We start from the raw sequence: 17,227 nt of genomic DNA on the forward strand, positions 1-17,227 counted from the left end.
CCCCCACCCAGCTCCCTTCTGGTAATCATCAGTTTAAAGAACCTCATTTTGCAAAACCGAATCTCTACCCGTTAAACACTAATTCCTATCCCCGGCCCTTCACAGTCACCTCTCTGCATTCTGTTTCTGTGACTTTGACTCCTTTGGATGCTTCCTCTGAGTGGAGACATACAGTATTTGTGTGTCCCTTTGTGACTGGCTTTTTTCACTTAGCATGATATCCTCGAGCTTCATCTGTATTGTAGCATATCACAGGATTTCCTTCTTTTTTTAGGTCTGCATAATACACACACACACACACACACACACGCACGCACGCACGTCACCGTTTCTTTATCCATTCAACTGTCGATGGATGCTTGGGTTGTTTCCACCTCTTGGTTATTGTAAATGATGCTACAATGAATATGGGTGTGCAAATAGCTCTTCAAAATCCTGCTTTTCATTCTTTTGGATACATACCCAGAAGTGGCATTGCTGAGTCATAAAGTAATTCTGTTTTTAATTTTTTGAGGGAGTGCCATACTGTTTTCCATAATGGCTACACCATTTTACATTTCCACCAACAGCAGGCAAAGGTTCTCATTTCTTCTCATCCTTGCCCAAAACTTGTTATTTTCTGTTCTTTTGCTGGTGGTCATCCTAATGGATTTGAGGCAATATCTCATTGTGGGTTTGATTTGCATTTCTCATATGATAAGTGATATTGAACATCTTTTAAAAAAAATTTTTGTAATGTTTATTTATTTTTGAGAGAGAGAGAGAGAGAGAGAGAGAGAGAGAGAGAGAACATGATCAGGGGAGGGGCAAAGAGAGAGGGAGACACAGAACCTGAAGCAGGCTCCAGGCTCCGAGCTGTCAGCACAGAGCCTGACGCAGGGCTCGAACTCACTAACCGTGAGATTGTGACCCGAGCCGAAGTTGGATGCTTTAACCGACTGAAACACCCAGGCACCCCTTGAGCATCTTTTGTTAAGTAATCTCTATGCCCAGTATGGGACTTGAGCTCACGAACCCCGAGATCAAGCCTCACATGCTCTACCAACTGAACCAGCCAGGCGCCCCAACATTGAGCATCTTTTTATATACTTGTTGGCCATTTGTATATCACCTTTGGAGAAATACCTATTCAAGTCCTTCGTCCATTTTTTAATCAAATTACTCATTTTTTAGTTATTGTTCTTGAACTGTAGAATTTCCTTTTGTATTCTGGATATTAACCCCTTATCAGATCTATGATTTGCAAATATTTTCTCCCATTACATAGTTGCCTTTCACTCTATGGATTGTTTCCTTGATGCACCAAAGTTTTTAAGTTTGATGTAGTCCCAAGTGTCTGTTTTTGCTGTTGGTGTCACATCCAAGAAGTCACTGGCAAGTACAGGACCCCGAAGCTTTCCTCCTGTGTTTTCTTGTGAGAATTTTATGGTTTTAGGTCATGTGTTTAGGTCTTTAATCCCTTTTGAGTTAATTTTTGTGTATAGTCCAAGGTAAAGGTAGAGCTCCATTCTTTTGCATGTGGATGTTCAGTTTTCCTTTTGCCATTTGTTGAAAGACACTGTCCTTTTCCCATCGTGTGGTCTTGGCTCCCTTGTTGACCGTCATTTGGCCGAATACTCAAGGGTTTATTTCTGGACTCTCTATTCTGTTCCATTGGTCTATATTTTTGTCTTTGTGCTAAGGAAGATACCACACCAACTTGATTACTGTTACTTTGTAGTATGTTTTGAAATCAGGAAGCTTGAGGCCTCCAACTTTGTTCTTCTTTTTCAAGGTTCTTTGGCTATTTGGGGTCCCTTGACATTCCTTTTTAGGATTTTTTTTCTGTTTCTGCAAAAAATACCATTGGGATTTTGACAGGGTGTGCATTGAATCTATAGATCGTTTTGGGTAATACAGACATTTTAACAATATTGAGTCTTCCAATCCATGAAAGTGGGATGTGCTTCCACTTATTTATGTCTTCTTTGGTTTTTGTTCAGCCATGTTTTCTGTGTGCAAGTCTTTTACCTCTTTGGTTCAATTTACTCCTGAGTATATAATCCTTTCTGATTTGATAGCAAGAGGGATTGTTTTCTTAATTTCCTTTTTGATTTAGTCATTGTTAGTATAGGAGTGCAACTGATTTTGTTGATTCTTTTTATATCCTGCAACTTTGCTGGAATTGTTTACTCGTTTTCAAATGTTGTGTGTGTGGAATCTTTAGAGTTTTCCACATGTAGGATCATGTCGTCTGCAAACAGAGATAACTTGCCTTCTCTCTTTCCAATTTTGATACCTTTCATTTGTTTTTCTTGTCTAATTGTGCTGGCTAGGATTTCCAGTAGTGTGTTGAACAGGAGTAATGAGACTGTGTCTCCTCACCTTGTTCCTGATCTTAGAGGAAAAGCCTTTAGTCTTCACTGTTGAATGTGGTGCCAGCTGTGAGCTTTTCATTCATGGCTTTTATTATGTTAAGGTAGTTTTCTTCTATTTCTAATTTGTTGGGAGTTTTTAACATGAAAGAATGTTGAGTTTTGTCGAGCGCTTTTTTTTGCATCAATTAAGATAGTGATGTGGTATTTGTCCTTCATTGTGTTAACATGGTATTCCATTCATTTTCATATGTTGAACCATCCTTGTATTCCATGAGTAAATCCCACTGGGCTGTGGTGTATGCAGTGGTCCCCTCTCATCCGTGGTTTTGCTTTCTTCAGTTTCAATTGCCTATGGTCAACCTCAGTTCAGAAGCTCATGACTGTCCTTCTGACATATCATCAGAAGGTCAAATAGCAGCCTAACATTATGTCACAATGCCTCCCTCCCTCACCTCACTCTATCTAATCGTGTAGGCATTTTATCGTGTCACATCATCACAAAAAGAAGGGTGAATAGAGTAGTACAGTAAGATATTTTGAGAGAGACCACAGTCACATAACTTTTATTACAGTGTGTTGTTATAATTGTTCTATTTTATTATTATTATGCCTAATTATAAATTAAACTTTATCATACATACGTATGTATAGGGAAAACTTGTATAAATAAGGGCACTCTTCACAGTTTCAGGCATCCACTGGGGGTCATAGAACATATCCCCTGTGGATAAGTGGTGGGGGGTAGGGTATTGGTCTATAGATTTTCTTGTTGTGTCTTTGTCTGGTTTTGGCATCTGACTAATGCTGGCCTCATAGAATGAGGTTGGAAGAATTCCCCCCTTGCCCCCCCCCCCTTTAATTCTTTGAATGACTTTAAGGAGAATTGATATTAATTCATCTTTAAATGTTTGGTAGCATTCTTCAGTGATGCCATCTGTCCCTGGGCTTTTCTTTGCTTTTTTTTTTTTTTTTTTTTTTTTAAATTACTGCTTCGATTTCCTTCTGGTTACTGATCTGTTAGAGTTTTTATTTCTTCATGATTCATCTTGGTAGGTTGTATGATTCTGGGAATTGATCCATTTCTTCTAGGTTATCCAATTTGTTAGCATATAATTGCTCATAGTAGCCCCATAGAATTCTTTTTACTTCTGTGATAACAGTTGTAATATCCTTTCTTTCATTTCTAATTTTCATTTCTAATTTTGGTTATTTGAGTCTCATTTTTTTCTTAGTGTAGCTGAGGATTTGTCAGTTTTGTTGGTCTTTTTAAAAGAAATTTAGGGGCACCTGGGTGGCTCAGTCAGTTAAATGTCTGACTTTTGACTTCAGCTCAGGTGGTAATCTCATGGTTCATGAGTTCCAGCCCCGTGTCGGGCTTTGTGCTGACAGCACAGAGCCTGCTTGGGATTTGGTCTCTCCCCCACACTCGCTCACTCGCTCTCTGTCTCTAAAAATAAATGAATACATAAAACTTAAAAAAAATTCTTTAAAAATATTCTAAAATTATGGTTTCATTGGTTTGTTTTCTATTCTCTATTGTGTTTACCTCTGCTCTAATCTTTATTAATTAGCTCCTTACTTTCACTAACCTTTTAGTTTATCCTTTTCTAGTTCCTTGAGGTAGAAAGTTAGGTTGTTGTTTTGAGATCTTTCTTCTTCTTAATGCAAGTCTACTGCTATAAACTTCCCTCTTAGTATTGTGTTCTGCATCTCCTGTAAGTTTTAGTATGTTTTTATTTTCACTTGTTTCCAGAAATTTTCTAAATTTCCTTGTGATTTCTTCTTTGACCCATTGGCTGTTCAAGAGTGAGTTTTTCTCATTTCAAGAGTGACTTTTTTTAATTTTTTTTTTTAACGTTTATTTATTTTTGAGACAGAGAGAGACAGAGCATGAACGGGGGAGGGGCAGAGAGAGAGGGAGACACAGAATGGGAAGCAGGCTCCAGGCTCTGAGCCATCAGCCCAGAGCCCGACGCGGGGCTCGAACTCACAGACCGTGAGATCGTGACCTGAGCCGAAGTCAGATGCTCAACCGACTAAGCCACCCAGGCGCCCCAAGAGTGACTTTTTAAAGTAGCAAATTATCGCAGCACCTGACTGACTCAGCCGGTAGAGCGTGTGACTCGCGGCTCTTGATCTTGGGGTTATGAGTTTGAGCCTCGTGTTGAGTGTAGAGATGACTCAAACAAATAAATCTTAAAAAAAAAAAAGTAGCAAATTATTATTGGAAAGATGAGACTCTTTCCCTTTATTCTTGGATAAAATAGAATTCTATCATTTATGTCTCTTATATTTTGGAATTTAAATAAAATAAAAACGTCTTTCAGAGCACAAAGGTAAAAGTCAAAGTCGCAATGCAAATATAATTTCTAGCTTTCGGTTCATTCTGTGGGAGCTTGAGTCCAACATTCTTGCTCTTTGATTTTATAGAAGGTCTCTATGTTGAGTCCAAAATAACTTTGACGTAGTGTCATGGTGCCCTTCACTTCATAGAATATTTATGGTTTTCTTAGACCTCATAGGATTAATTGGCATAATTGCTAGAACTCCTGGCAAATTGTGTTTTCAGTTCTAGTGTTTGAAACATTGATTCAGGGTAGGATAAGGCTGGGGAATGAAGTTTCTGAAACTGACTGCAGAAATGAGGCTGGGCTATGGAATCGGATGGACGCTTTCCCCAGGAAACAGCAGAGACCTCAGTGGGTAGTTGAGGGCCCCTTTAAGTCCATGACGATGATAGAAATCATTCTTTTTTTTTTTTTTCAACGTTTTTTATTTATTTTTGGGACAGAGAGAGACATAGCAGGAACGGGGGAGGGGCAGAGAGAGAGGGAGACACAGAATCGGAAACAGGCTCCAGGCTCTGAGCCATCGGCCCAGAGCCTGACACGGGGCTCGAACTCACGGACCGCGAGATCGTGACCTGGCTGAAGTCGGACGCTTAACCGACTGCGCCTCCCAGGCGCCCCTAGAAATCATTCTTTAATGATAATGAAAGCCTACGAAGTACCAGTTTATTTTATTTTATTTTATTTTATTTTATTTTATTTTATTTTACATCCAAGTTAGTTGGCATTTAGTGCAATAATGATTTCAGGAGTAGATTCCAGTGATTCATCCCCTACGTGTAACACCCAGGGCTCATCCTGACAAGTGTCCTCCTTAATGCCTCTTGCCCATTTAGACCATCCGCCCACCCACAACCCCTCCAGCAACCCTCAGTTTGTTCTCTGTATTTAAGAGTCTCTTATGTTTTGTCCCCCTCCTTGTTTTTATATTATTTTCGCTTCTCTTCCTTATGTTCATCTGTTTTGTATCCTAAATTCCACATGAGTAAAATCATATGATATTTGTCTTTCTCTAATTTTTTTAATGTTTATTTATTTATTTTGGAGAGAGATTGAGAGTGGGCAGGGGAGGGGGAAGAGAGAGAAGGAGACGGAATCCCAAGCAGGGTCCACGCTGTTAGCACAGAGCCCAATTCAGGGCTTGAACCCACGAACCGTGGGATCACAACCTGAGCTGACTCAGCCGACTGTCACCCAGACGCCCCGAAGCGCTGGGTTTTTAATATGTTGTCACTAATCCTCAAAATGATATTATTATTCCTATTTTCTGAGAAGACTGAGGCTCAGAGAAGTGAGGCAACTTCCCCAGGCCCCACGGGCACAGAGCTGGGAACAGGGGCTCGGACCCAGGTTCCTGTGCATCCAGGGCTGATGCTCCCGTCGCTGTGTTAGGCTGCTTCCCGCAAAGCTGTCCAGGTCAGCACTTACATCAGCTCGTAAAAAGTGCTTGATATAATTACTGTTGGGAAATGCTCCCTCCTGTATGTCCCATGCTGTGTGCTGCTGTCAGGAGCGGTGACGTTCCAAGAGGCCCCTGTGGGTGCTGACGGAACAGAGGCAGTCCTGAGGGTGACTCTAAACAGAGACTTCTGGCAGAGAGTCTGAGAGACAGGACTGCCTGGAAGGAAGGGACTGCGGGGGCTGGGCTCCAAGGACAGAACTGGCCATGTGCTACGAGCAGAAGCCTGGGTCTCCTGCCCCCTTTTGTCAGCCATGTGCGTGCAAGGGCTCGTGGTTAGTTTCTGCTCTCAACAATATTATCTTAGGAAGGAAAGAAGGGAGGGAGTGTGGAGGGTTGGTTATCTGTAGCCATCATATTGTGTGTGTATGTACATGTATGCGTATTCACATTTAAACACTAACCTTCCTTGCAGAAATTTTCTAAGGCCTCTGTAGATGCTTGTTTTTAATTTACAGAATAATGAGTTTGGTTCCTCTGATAAACTGTTGTAGAACAGCCAACCAGAAATACATGGCTTTCTAGATTGAGTCCAAGACTCTTGGTTTTCCGGGTAGAACTTAGTGATTCATTTATTTTGTTTCTCTGGCTTTTATGGGCTTCCAGGGATGTTAGTTCCCATCCACTTGGAAGTTGGAAACCCAAACAGTAGCATCTAATTATTCCTCCGTGGTCAAGTTCCTATAGATGTCTCATTAGGAGAGAATTCCGAAAAGAGAAAGAAGCTTGCGGGGCATTCTGAATATTAGGATTAAAATAGCTTCCAGGACGTTTCAAATATGTTTACAATCATGTGGGAATTTTTCTGTAATCAGAGTTCCAAATTAACCAAGTCGGGGCATCTGCAGCGTGTGGATGGGTATATGTTTGTTTTCTTTTCTCTGGGGTTTTTTCAGCCTGGTGCTTAAGAACAAAATCTCCTTTGGAACTTGTCCAGCACCCAGCGGCTGTGCTTTGTGTTGCCAATTAAGACTTCGATTGGGGGCTTGATTTGGAATCCTTGGGAAAAGCTTTGTTTCCATTAGTCAAAGGAAAAAAGGCAGACAATCCGGGGGAAGACATTGTAGGTCATACCTTGCTCAGTGGGGATGCGGCAGCACAATAGAATAACATTTCCACTGGCTCAGAACAGAGACAATCACTCATTCTTTCCGCCCCAAAGTAGAGTTTTACAATAGGGCAGAGCTGTGAGAAGACAGATCAAAAGAACAAAACTGGTACAAAACAGAGCATTATTTAAAAAGCACTCCGTTCCAAGCATAAGATAGGGTGGTAAACATCTATTGCTTCCAAATAAACAACTGACCGTCCTTTGGAAAAAATGGTTACACTTGTTAGAAATACGCATTTGTAAGTGCACCAGCCAGTGCCGGACACACACACGATTTCAAAAGTTGGGTTTAAATGACCCGAGCTGAGATCAAGAGTTAGACACTTAACCATCTGAGCCACCCAGGCACCCCTGATTTTATGGGTCTTTAAAAATTATTACTTCTTTTTTTAAAGTTTTTTTTAACGTTTATTTATTTTTGAGACCGAGAGAGACAGAGCATGAACGGGGGAGGGTCAGAGAGAGGGAGACACAGAATCCGAAACAGGCTCCAGGCTCCGAGCAGTCAGCACAGAGCCCGACGCGGGGCTCGAACTCACGGACCATGAGATCATGACCTGAGACGAAGTCGGACGCTTAACCGACCGAGCCACCCAGGCGCCCCTAAAAATTATTACTTCTAATATATTTCCTCATCACTCGGAGCTATTGAGATGTAGGCGTTAAACTCACGTTTTGAGTCTGTTTCTGTAGCAAAATAGCGGTGGAAGTGTTCTGCTACTGCTCAGAGAAGATGAGTTGACACCTGTCCCTTTCTCAGAAGTCCTGGAGTCACCCCTCTGGGCTTAGGGAGTGGCTTCATAGGTACGAGAAAAGCTTCTTCTGATCTGTCAGATTCTAAGTGACCAGCCTTCCTAGGAAATGACTTGATTTCTGCCACAAAGATATGGCAGAAGAGAAAGATCAGACCATTTTGTGATTATTGAAGTGGGTGGTCTCCTGCAAGCATTGTAACTTGCAAGACAAACGGTCAATGCCTGATAAGTATTTGTTGAGTGGCTAATTGTTTTAATTGAGTATGATCACCCCGGTTCTCAGGACAGATGACGTTATCAGAAAATCTCTAGTGGTACACAGGAGTGAGCTGTCAGATTTCTAGTTGTTATTTTTTTTTATGTTTTCATTTTATTTCTGAGAGAGAGAGAGAGAGAGAGCGCGGGGGAGGGGCAGAGAGAGAGGGAGACACAGAATCCGAAGCAGGCTCCAGGCTCCCAGCCGTCAGCACAGAGCCCGACGCGGGGCCTGAACCCACGAACCACGAGACCACGACCAGAGCCAAAGCCAGACACCCAACCGACTGAGCCACCCGGGTGCCCCTCTTTTTTTTTTTTTAATTGTAAAAGTTGGAGATCTTCTTGCAAAATGGTAGAAAACTGACCCTTGATTACAAATCACATAATGAAAGAAAGACACAATTGTCGGCTTATCATGCTTAGAGTTACTATCCAACCAGAAGAAGAAAGCTTGCCACTCTCCTCTGCTCACCAGTCACCCTTGCAGAAATTTTATTTCTGAAATTTCATTTGAATTGGCAAAAACCGTCGAATGGGTACATAATGTAAAGAACCGTTATATTTTCAGACCTTAGAAGGTTTTTGGTTCAGGAGTGGGGGTAGAGACCAGAAGGGAAAAGAAGAAACCGTATCCATGCGGTTCTATGCCAAAACTACTTTCCTTGCCCTAAGCACTAGAAAATGTACTCCACGGTGTGCAGTCTCTCACCAGCCAGTCCCACCACTTGCAAAATGAAGGGATTGTTTTTCCCTTGCTGTCCGGAGGGAACATAACTTCTTTGATATTCCCTGCTGGTTATTTAAGGAGGCTTCTCGCAGTGAGTATACAGTGTTACTCCTTCTGGCTGCCCTTGATCCTGTGAATGTCTGGTCTTCCAGCTTTATTTTCTGTCCTTCTCTTTGAGTCCTGGCAAATCCTCTTTAATTCGTAAGAGCCCTTGGCTCTCAAAAGGAAATATCTTGGTTTTTCCCCCTCCCCCTCCCCCCATACAACAATAGTAGATTTTTTAAAAGCTTAGCATTTAAAAATTTTTTTTTCAATGTTTTTTATTTATTTTTGGGACAGAGAGAGACAGAGCATGAACGGGGGAGGGGCAGAGAGAGAGGGAGACACAGAATCCGAAACAGGCTCCAGGCTCCGAGCCATCGGCCCAGAGCCCGACGCGGGGCTCGAACTCACGGACCGCGAGATCGTGACCCGGCCGAAGTCGGACGCTCAACCGACTGCGCCACCCAGGCGCCCCAAAAGCTTAGCATTTTAATGCAAATGCGGGCATGAGAGATATCTGGGTAGAGCTGGGATGAATTGTATCCAAGTCTGTGTATGCAGATGGAAGTGTTTTCCGTGTCGATGGGCGGTGTGCGTTCTGTTGTTGATCGAAGCTTACCAAAATATTTTTCCACGCTTTTGTGCCCGCGCTCGGTTTCGTCCACTGTGCCTCTGGGCCTCTTACGCATAGATCGAACAGGTGTGTGTCTTCCAAAGGCACACAGACGGCACAGCTGGACACACAGGTGAGGGTCCTTAGATGTGTTTTCACCGCCCAGAGCGCCGGGTCCCTTTAGCGCTGCAGCGTTCAGGTTCGCAGTGCCTCCCGTTGGTTGAGCCTCAAACACGCATCCATATTAATCGTTGACATTTGTTGGGTTTCTAGACGTTCAGCAGGCCCTCCCACCCGTGTCCTCGGGTGTCTCGTGAACTGTCGCCCTTCAGCAGGAAGCCCAGCAGAGAGACGGGGTGGGGGCGGGGGTGGGGGGAGTACCCTCACGAGCCGCCTCATCCCTGATTTTGTGTCCTCATCTGTGTAATGGAGACAGTGATACATTCTCAGAGAACGTGTGAGGTCGAAACGCGATACCAGACGCCAGCCACGAAGTTCTCCGTGTGTGTGGCCTGTCCCTGCCACCGCTGTTTCCACGTCTCCATCACTGGTGTCCCGTTAGCTCTTCCAGCGACCCAGCTGAGCGTCATCAGAAAACCGGTTAATGTTTGCCACCGCTGATTAGTAGTCATGGTTTCTCAGCTCCTTAAGGGTGTTTGATACAAGTCTTTAAGTGGCCGTGAACTTGCCATGAACTCCCCCAGGGACACCATGCGGGTGACGCTCTGGGCTGGTCACCTGCTGCTGGTGCCTTCCGGGGGCCCTCCAGGGGCCAGGCAGCGTGCCCGCGAGCCCCTCGCCAGATGCCAGGCAGAGAAAGATCCCGCGGCGTTAAATCAGCTTGCTGTGTGTCGTCGCTGGCAGAAATTGAACTTCGAGCGCAAGGGTTTCTGTAATCTTTAGACCTCAGTCCCAAATTTCAGAAATGTCGTGCTCTCCTAAGATCTGTAATTTCCTGGTCCCCAAATTGAGCATTCTAAAAATGCACGTTCTGACCTTGAGGCGTGCCCATTTGGATCCGGCTGTAAGATTCAAATCCGGCTGCGAATCCAAAGCTTCCTCAGTCACCAAGAAGGCTGTGCAGACAGCATATCACATCCCCACAATTATGGTCACCTTATTTATGTTTGCTCACCCAGAGGGCGAGATGGCTTTTTTCAAATCCGACACACCGCGAGGTTTTAAAAAAACATGCTAAGAGATTCTTCGCTGAGCCATCGGCAGTTCCAACAGGGAAAGGACTGGAGCTGGCCTGAAGGAAGGGGACGAGGACAGAGGAAGAAGAGAGACCGGGGGCACGGCTGTGCTGTGTCGTCAGGAGAAAGGGGGGCTCAGACCTTCCTCCCAGGAGCCTGGCCTTGGCCTCACGTCCTTGGCGGCTGTGTCCCAAAATGTGGCCTGGTCTGCCCCCTCCCTGGGGCTGAGCTCTCACAGCCACCTGGCATTTCTGTCACGTCCCTGTGTCCAGCGGCCCCAGCACCACCTGTGCCCCGCGTCCTCCCACCTTCAGCCCCTCTCTCTGGCCTTCTTTCCTTTCTCTGCTGCCCGGCTCCCACTCCCCACTCCCTGGGCAGGCCCCTCCCCACAGCCCCTGCCCGGGACCCGCACTGCCAGCCAGCCCGCCCTCTCCTTTCTCACTGGGCCGGTGCTAAGTTAGAGCCCTTCCTGTCTCTTCCTGTGACGAGCTCAAAGTGTGATACTGCGCTCATTTATTCATTTTTTTTTTCATCTTTTTCACGTAATAAGTATCTAGCTTCTTTACTAGGCTCTTGAAATATGTAAGAATGATCAAGGAGATGGGATCCCAAGGAATGTGTGGCCTAGTGATGAGGATAAAAACTTTACGGGGAGGCCTGTAATACATGTATGTGCTCCAAGAGCAGCACGACTTACCCTTCATGTCCACGAACTACCTGTGCACGGGCCATCCTTTCATGTCCGTGAACCTCCCACGCACGGGCCATCGTTTCGTGTCCATGAACTACCTGTGCACGGGCCTTCCTTTCATGTCCGTGAACCTCCCACGCACGGGCCATCGTTTCGTGTCCATGAACTACCTGTGCACGGGCCATCCTTTCATGTCCGTGAACCTCCCACGCACGGGCCATCGTTTCGTGTCCATGAACTACCTGTGCACGGGCCATCCTTTCATGTCCGTGAACCTCCCACGCACGGGCCATCGTTTCGTGTCCATGAACTACCTGTGCACGGGCCATCCTTTCATGTCCGTGAACCTCCCACGCACGGGCCATCGTTTCGTGTCCATGAACTACCTGTGCACGGGCCATCCTTTCATGTCCGTGAACCTCCCACGCACGGGCCATCGTTTCGTGTCCATGAACTACCTGTGCACGGGCCATCCTTTCATGTCCGTGAACCTCCCACGCACGGGCCATCGTTTCGTGTCCATGAACTACCTGTGCACGGGCGGGCCATCCTTTCATGTCCGTGAACCTCCCACACACGGGCCATCGTTTCGTGTCCATGAACTACCTGTGCATGGGCCATCCTTCTTCCTAGAACAGGCTCTTCCCTACTGTGGAATTATAACATGTTCAAGCCATTTGTTTGATCTCCCCCAGAAATCTGCAGGGTCCAGGAGATCTTCACAGCTGTCGCACCCCAGACCCTCAACCAGTCTAGCCCCCCTCCCCCACAACCGGCTATACTTACCTGCAAACAAAGGCATCATACGTGTTGTGGAATGTTTCTGTCACTGCCGGTGGCACTCTGTTTGCATTTGTCTTCAGACCAGAGTTCTTCGGCACCAGCACTAACGACTCTGGGGGCCGGATCGTTCTTTGTATCAGAATGTCCTGGGCATTGTAGGTGTCAGTAGCATCCCTGACCTCTACCCACTGGATGCCAGCAGGAGCCCTCTCCCCCCACTCGTGACAACCAAAGGTGTCTCCAGACATTGCCCAGTGTCCTCTGGGGGTGAAGTCACCCCTGGTTTAGACTGAAGCCTGCTCAAGGGCAGGATACTTCCCATGAAGCTGCTGCAGCGCTCACAAGGTTGTTGGGATGTTTCCTTTCAGTTTCTGCCATGACTTTGCTGTCTTTTAAAAAAAAATTTTTTTAATGTTTATTTATTTTCAAGATAGAGAGAGAGAGAGAGTGCAAGCCAGGGAGGGGCAGAGAGAGGAGGAGACACAGAATCCGAAGCAGACTCCAGACTCTGAGCGGTCAGCACGGAGCCCAACATGGGGCTCGAACTCATGAACTGTGAAATCATGACCTGAGCCGAAGTCAGACGCTCAACCGACTGAGCCTCCCAGGCGCCCCTGCTATGACTTTGACCTGGACTAACGACCACAGTTCCAAAGGCAGTGAGCAGAGACATTGATCCCAACTGCCATTCTGCAGAGGATAACATCCATACACACACACACACACACACACACACACACACACACACGCTGACACATATTGTATAGTTAGGGCTTTAGAATCAATCCCTTTAAAAAAATTTTTTTTAACGTTGATTTATTTTTGAGACAGACAGAGACAGAGCATGAATGGGGGAGGGGCAGAGAGAGAGAGAGAGACACAGAATCGGAAGCAGGCTCCAGGCTCTGAGCCATCAGTACAGACCCCGACGCAAGGCTTGAACTCACGGACCGGGAGATCGTGATCTGAGCTGAAGTCGGACGCTTAACCGACTGAGCCACCCAGGCGCCCCCCTTTTTAAATATCCATATAGAAATATGATCTACGTGTATATGTTTTCCCTCGGCAATAAAATAAAATCACTGTTAAGAATCTCATTGTCATTTCTGTGTTGCCTCAGTACCATCAAGAGGACCAGCTCCTCCGAGCGAGTATCTCCTGGCGGTCGAAGGGAAAGCTGCGGAGATTCCAAAGGAAACCGAACCCGCACGGGATCTACAAGCAGTACTTCCAGCGGCAAAAAGAACAGTGAAAGGTAAGGGCATCTTCTCTGCTGGTCCCACCGTTCGGAGGTTTCGTTACCTCTTTTCCCCCAGCGATGAATCAGAAGAGCGCCTAGTGTGTACGCGCTCCCACCCGCGGAGCGCCCTTCTCCTGAGCGCGGTGGGCGCTACTCAAGCCCCCATTTGAGGCGGCTGCTCGTCACCCTTCACACCGCTCATTGTCCAGGTGGAAAACCATAACTGGACGTCCCAGCACCCTCGTGCAGGCCAAAGTAGCTCCTGAGAATTTGCTCGGCCCCAAGTCCGTGGAATTGGGGAAGCCATTCTGAATTTCCCTACAGAACACTTCACACTTCTGGTACCTTCTGCTGTCATTCAGAAATTAATTTCAGTGGGTTCTTTAAGTGCGTCGACAGTATTTTCTAAGGTAGACCGACTGGGTGAAAAGCTGGAGTTTTAGGATTTGTTAGAAACCTTCTTGAATATTGAGCTAACACCAGAAATGAGAGCCATTTCTTTCCGGTTTCCTGAAATACGCATGCTTATAATTGAGCATTTCCCTTTGAGGTTAATTTATAACAGATTATGACAAACACCTCTACGACTAACAGTAACCTTTTATTAGTGAAAGCTCCTTGTTGGCATTTTCAGAGCCTGTTTTATGTTTATGAATGTGCGTGTTTGTGAGATCGTTTCCCTGTGTAGATACCTGCCTTTTTAAACCTTGTGCTTTCATTCTGTGCCTTCATTCTCTCTGTTGAGCAAGGCTGAGGAAGGAGTCTCAGCTTCACAGGCTAAACGTGTCCCCCCCGCCCCAAATGTTTATGTAAGGAGAAGGCTTAGTCATAAAGCAATGGACTCCAACCCACAGGCTGTAAAAATTCCAAGTTTGTAAATCTATTCTGATTCAGTCCCGTAAGGAGGCCTGAATTGTTTTTCAGTTTTATCCCTAAAAGGTAGCTTCTGCAGGAAAGATGCAGGCAATGCTAACGTCAGCAGGTTAGGGCCACAGTTGATTAACAGTCCCGGAGACCACTGATGTGGGGTTCTGCCTTCTAATTTAGGCTATTAGTACTTCTTATCAGAAGATTATGCTAATTAGGTGATAATACCTTTGAAATAAGGCCAAGTGGTTACTATGACAGTAGAGTATAAATGGGTCATGCCGTGTGGCCTTCAGGCTTCTTGAATGTAGGGTAAGCTTGGAAGTTGACCTGAAGTGTCTAGATCTTGGCGGTTCTTAAAACCTTGGCTCCTTCTGTGCACATCTGATTTTTGTTAAGAATTTCCAAAAAAGAATCTGCATTGTGCAAACACCAGATCTGTTTTATCTCTTAAGTCCTATGGCTTTGATAAATGTTCTGGGTAAATATTTCCATAAAAGATATTTGCAAAGGGGTTGTGTGTATGTGTGTGTGTGTTTTGTTTTCTTTTGTTTTTAATGCCACAGCAGGAGACTTTGACTTAGAAGTGAGGGGCCAGGAAAATCCACCAATCATTTTCTAAAAATAATTCAAGCAACTAAACATGTCCATTTAAAAATAAGACCCGTGGGCCTCATTAAGACCCGGGAGTAGTTGAGGCCCACGTAGCCCCGAGCTGGTTGAGTTGCTCCCACACACCTGAGGAGTTTCAGAAAGAAAGTTCTTGCCTTCTCTTAGGGAATTGCTTGTCCTGGCAGATACCTTCAGGGGCCCGTAGAAATATTAGCACAATCACTCAGACAGAAAGAAACAGCTAAGAAGCAATAGCAGTGAAGGTCAAGTTGGTGACTCAGCCTCTGCCTGACCCTCTCCTTCCTTCTCCTCCTCCCTTCCCGCCTGAGCAGCCCCGCCCTTGAGCTGCCTCGACCTGGCATCAAAGCAGAGGTCACCTCTCGTTGACCGATGCCTGGGCTCTGGGACTTAAAGCGTGCAGAGAAAGGTATAGAAAGGTGGCCCTCACATAACCCCCTTCGAAACACCATGGTATTCAGCGGTCTAAGATAGTAAGGTCTCTGGCTCGTTGCTCTGATATTGGTCTGTGGTTCCCGGATGCTGGCTTACATTTCCAGAGCTCGTCTTCTTTGGCTACCGGGGGCAGCAAGACAAGGTGGAAAGGGCACGGGGTCTCTGGAGTAAGAGAAAGGTCTGGCTTTGTCGACCAGTTCCGCCGCGTGACGCCTGCGAGCCTCCGCTTTTGCCGCGGTGCCTTAGGGATTAGTACATCCCTAATTGCCTCCCATCTTATCAATGAACTGACTGGTGGGAAAGCACTCAGCACGAGGCTTGGCACTCAGTCACGGGCCTCGTGTCGTGGCAGCTGTTACAAAGTGAGACCTGCGCCAGGCAGAGGAAGATCATTTATGAGGCTTTCCAAAATGCTGAGCTTTTATTCCCTGGCTCGTAAGATAAGGGCTCGTAAGAGAAAGCGATTCATCTTTTCTCTGGTGTGCCACGCGTTGCGTGGTGTTCACGCGAGCGATGCGGTCCTGCGAGCACAACCCGGGTTCTGGCAAGATCTGGAAGCGCTCAGGGGGGAGCGCTAAGTATCACACGGCTTCGCAGTTGTCCACGTGGCATCAGGATGAGCCAGGCGGGCTCGCCAGGATGCTCGCGAGGGAGAGGCGGAGCAGGGGGGCGGCTTCGGTTGGGTCCTGTTTGTGGAAGGAGGACGTCCCGCACGCACGACGGTGCCGTCACTTGTGTGAAACAGACTGGCTCCAGATCTCCCATTACCGCACGCCATATGCAGCGCTGTGTTCAGAGCATGTGGCACTTGCACAGAAATTAGAAAAAGCCTCCTCTTGCTCAAGGAAAACAGTTCCACCTCGGCATACAGATTTCTCAGTAACAATTACAGCAACCGTAAGCTCCTCCGTGCATATCGCACAAACCTTAATGTTGAACATAAAACGATAGTGGTTTTGAGATCTTCAGCTTTCACCTTCTCCAGAATAGACCAATGTATTTAAAAATATCGATGAAAATAGAAACTGTGTTCTTTTGTGAGTTGCAGTCCTCTCGTGCCGGCTTCTCATCATCTTTGGAAATGGTCGCTGGATTAGACAGTCATTCTTGTGACATTGGGGACTTTTATCTTCGAATGTTTAACATTTTATTATTTTTAAAATTTTTTTACACGTTTATTCATTTTTGAGAGAGTGTGAGCGGGGGAGGGGCAGAGAGAGAGGGAGACGCAGAATCCGAAGCAGGCTCCAGGCTCTGAGCTCTCAGGACAGAGCCTGACACGGGGCTCGAACCCACAAACTGTGAGATCATGACCTGAGCTGAAGTCAGACACTCAACCGACTAAGCCACCCAGACACCCCGGAATGTTTGATGTTTTAGAATACTTTGCTTGTATCAAAACACAAAATGTTTTTAATGTTTATTTATTTTTGAGAGAGAGAGAGAGAGAGAGAGAGAGAGCACAAGCAGGGGAGGGACAGAGAGAAAGGGAGACACAGGATCTGAAGCAGGCTCCAGGGCTCCGAACTGTCAGCACAAAGCCTGATGTGGGGCTCAGACTCACGTACCACAAGATCATAACCTGAACCAAGTTGGACGTTAAACTGACCAAGCCACCCAGGTGCCCCTGAAACCACAAATTTTTAACAGCACTTAATCTGTGTGCTGGCAAACTTCTATAAGAACAAAAGCAACATATGGCAATGGGGTATTTA

The 17,227-nt window shown here is 45.9% G+C and overlaps 1 protein-coding gene and 1 long non-coding RNA gene across 6 annotated transcripts in view; both read left to right on the forward strand.

The window, feature by feature from the left end:
* EML1 (EMAP like 1) overlaps window positions 1-17,227 on the forward strand; it is a 188,796-nt gene that overhangs the window by 124,724 nt on the left and 46,845 nt on the right. For all 5 annotated transcript variants that reach the window (XM_058740261.1, XM_058740263.1, XM_058740260.1 and 2 more), the window contains exon 4: window positions 13,461-13,595. In XM_058740261.1, the coding sequence (XP_058596244.1) occupies window positions 13,461-13,595 (135 nt within the window). The remainder of the gene's footprint in view (window positions 1-13,460; window positions 13,596-17,227) is intronic.
* LOC131517737 (uncharacterized) lies at window positions 4,009-4,867 on the forward strand. Its single transcript, XR_009264771.1, has 2 exons — window positions 4,009-4,213; window positions 4,417-4,867. It is a non-coding gene; the product is annotated as an uncharacterized LOC131517737 (long non-coding RNA).

The sequence above is a fragment of the Neofelis nebulosa genome, chromosome 7, assembly GCF_028018385.1.
Source record: "Neofelis nebulosa isolate mNeoNeb1 chromosome 7, mNeoNeb1.pri, whole genome shotgun sequence".
Lineage (NCBI taxonomy): Eukaryota > Metazoa > Chordata > Mammalia > Carnivora > Felidae > Neofelis > Neofelis nebulosa.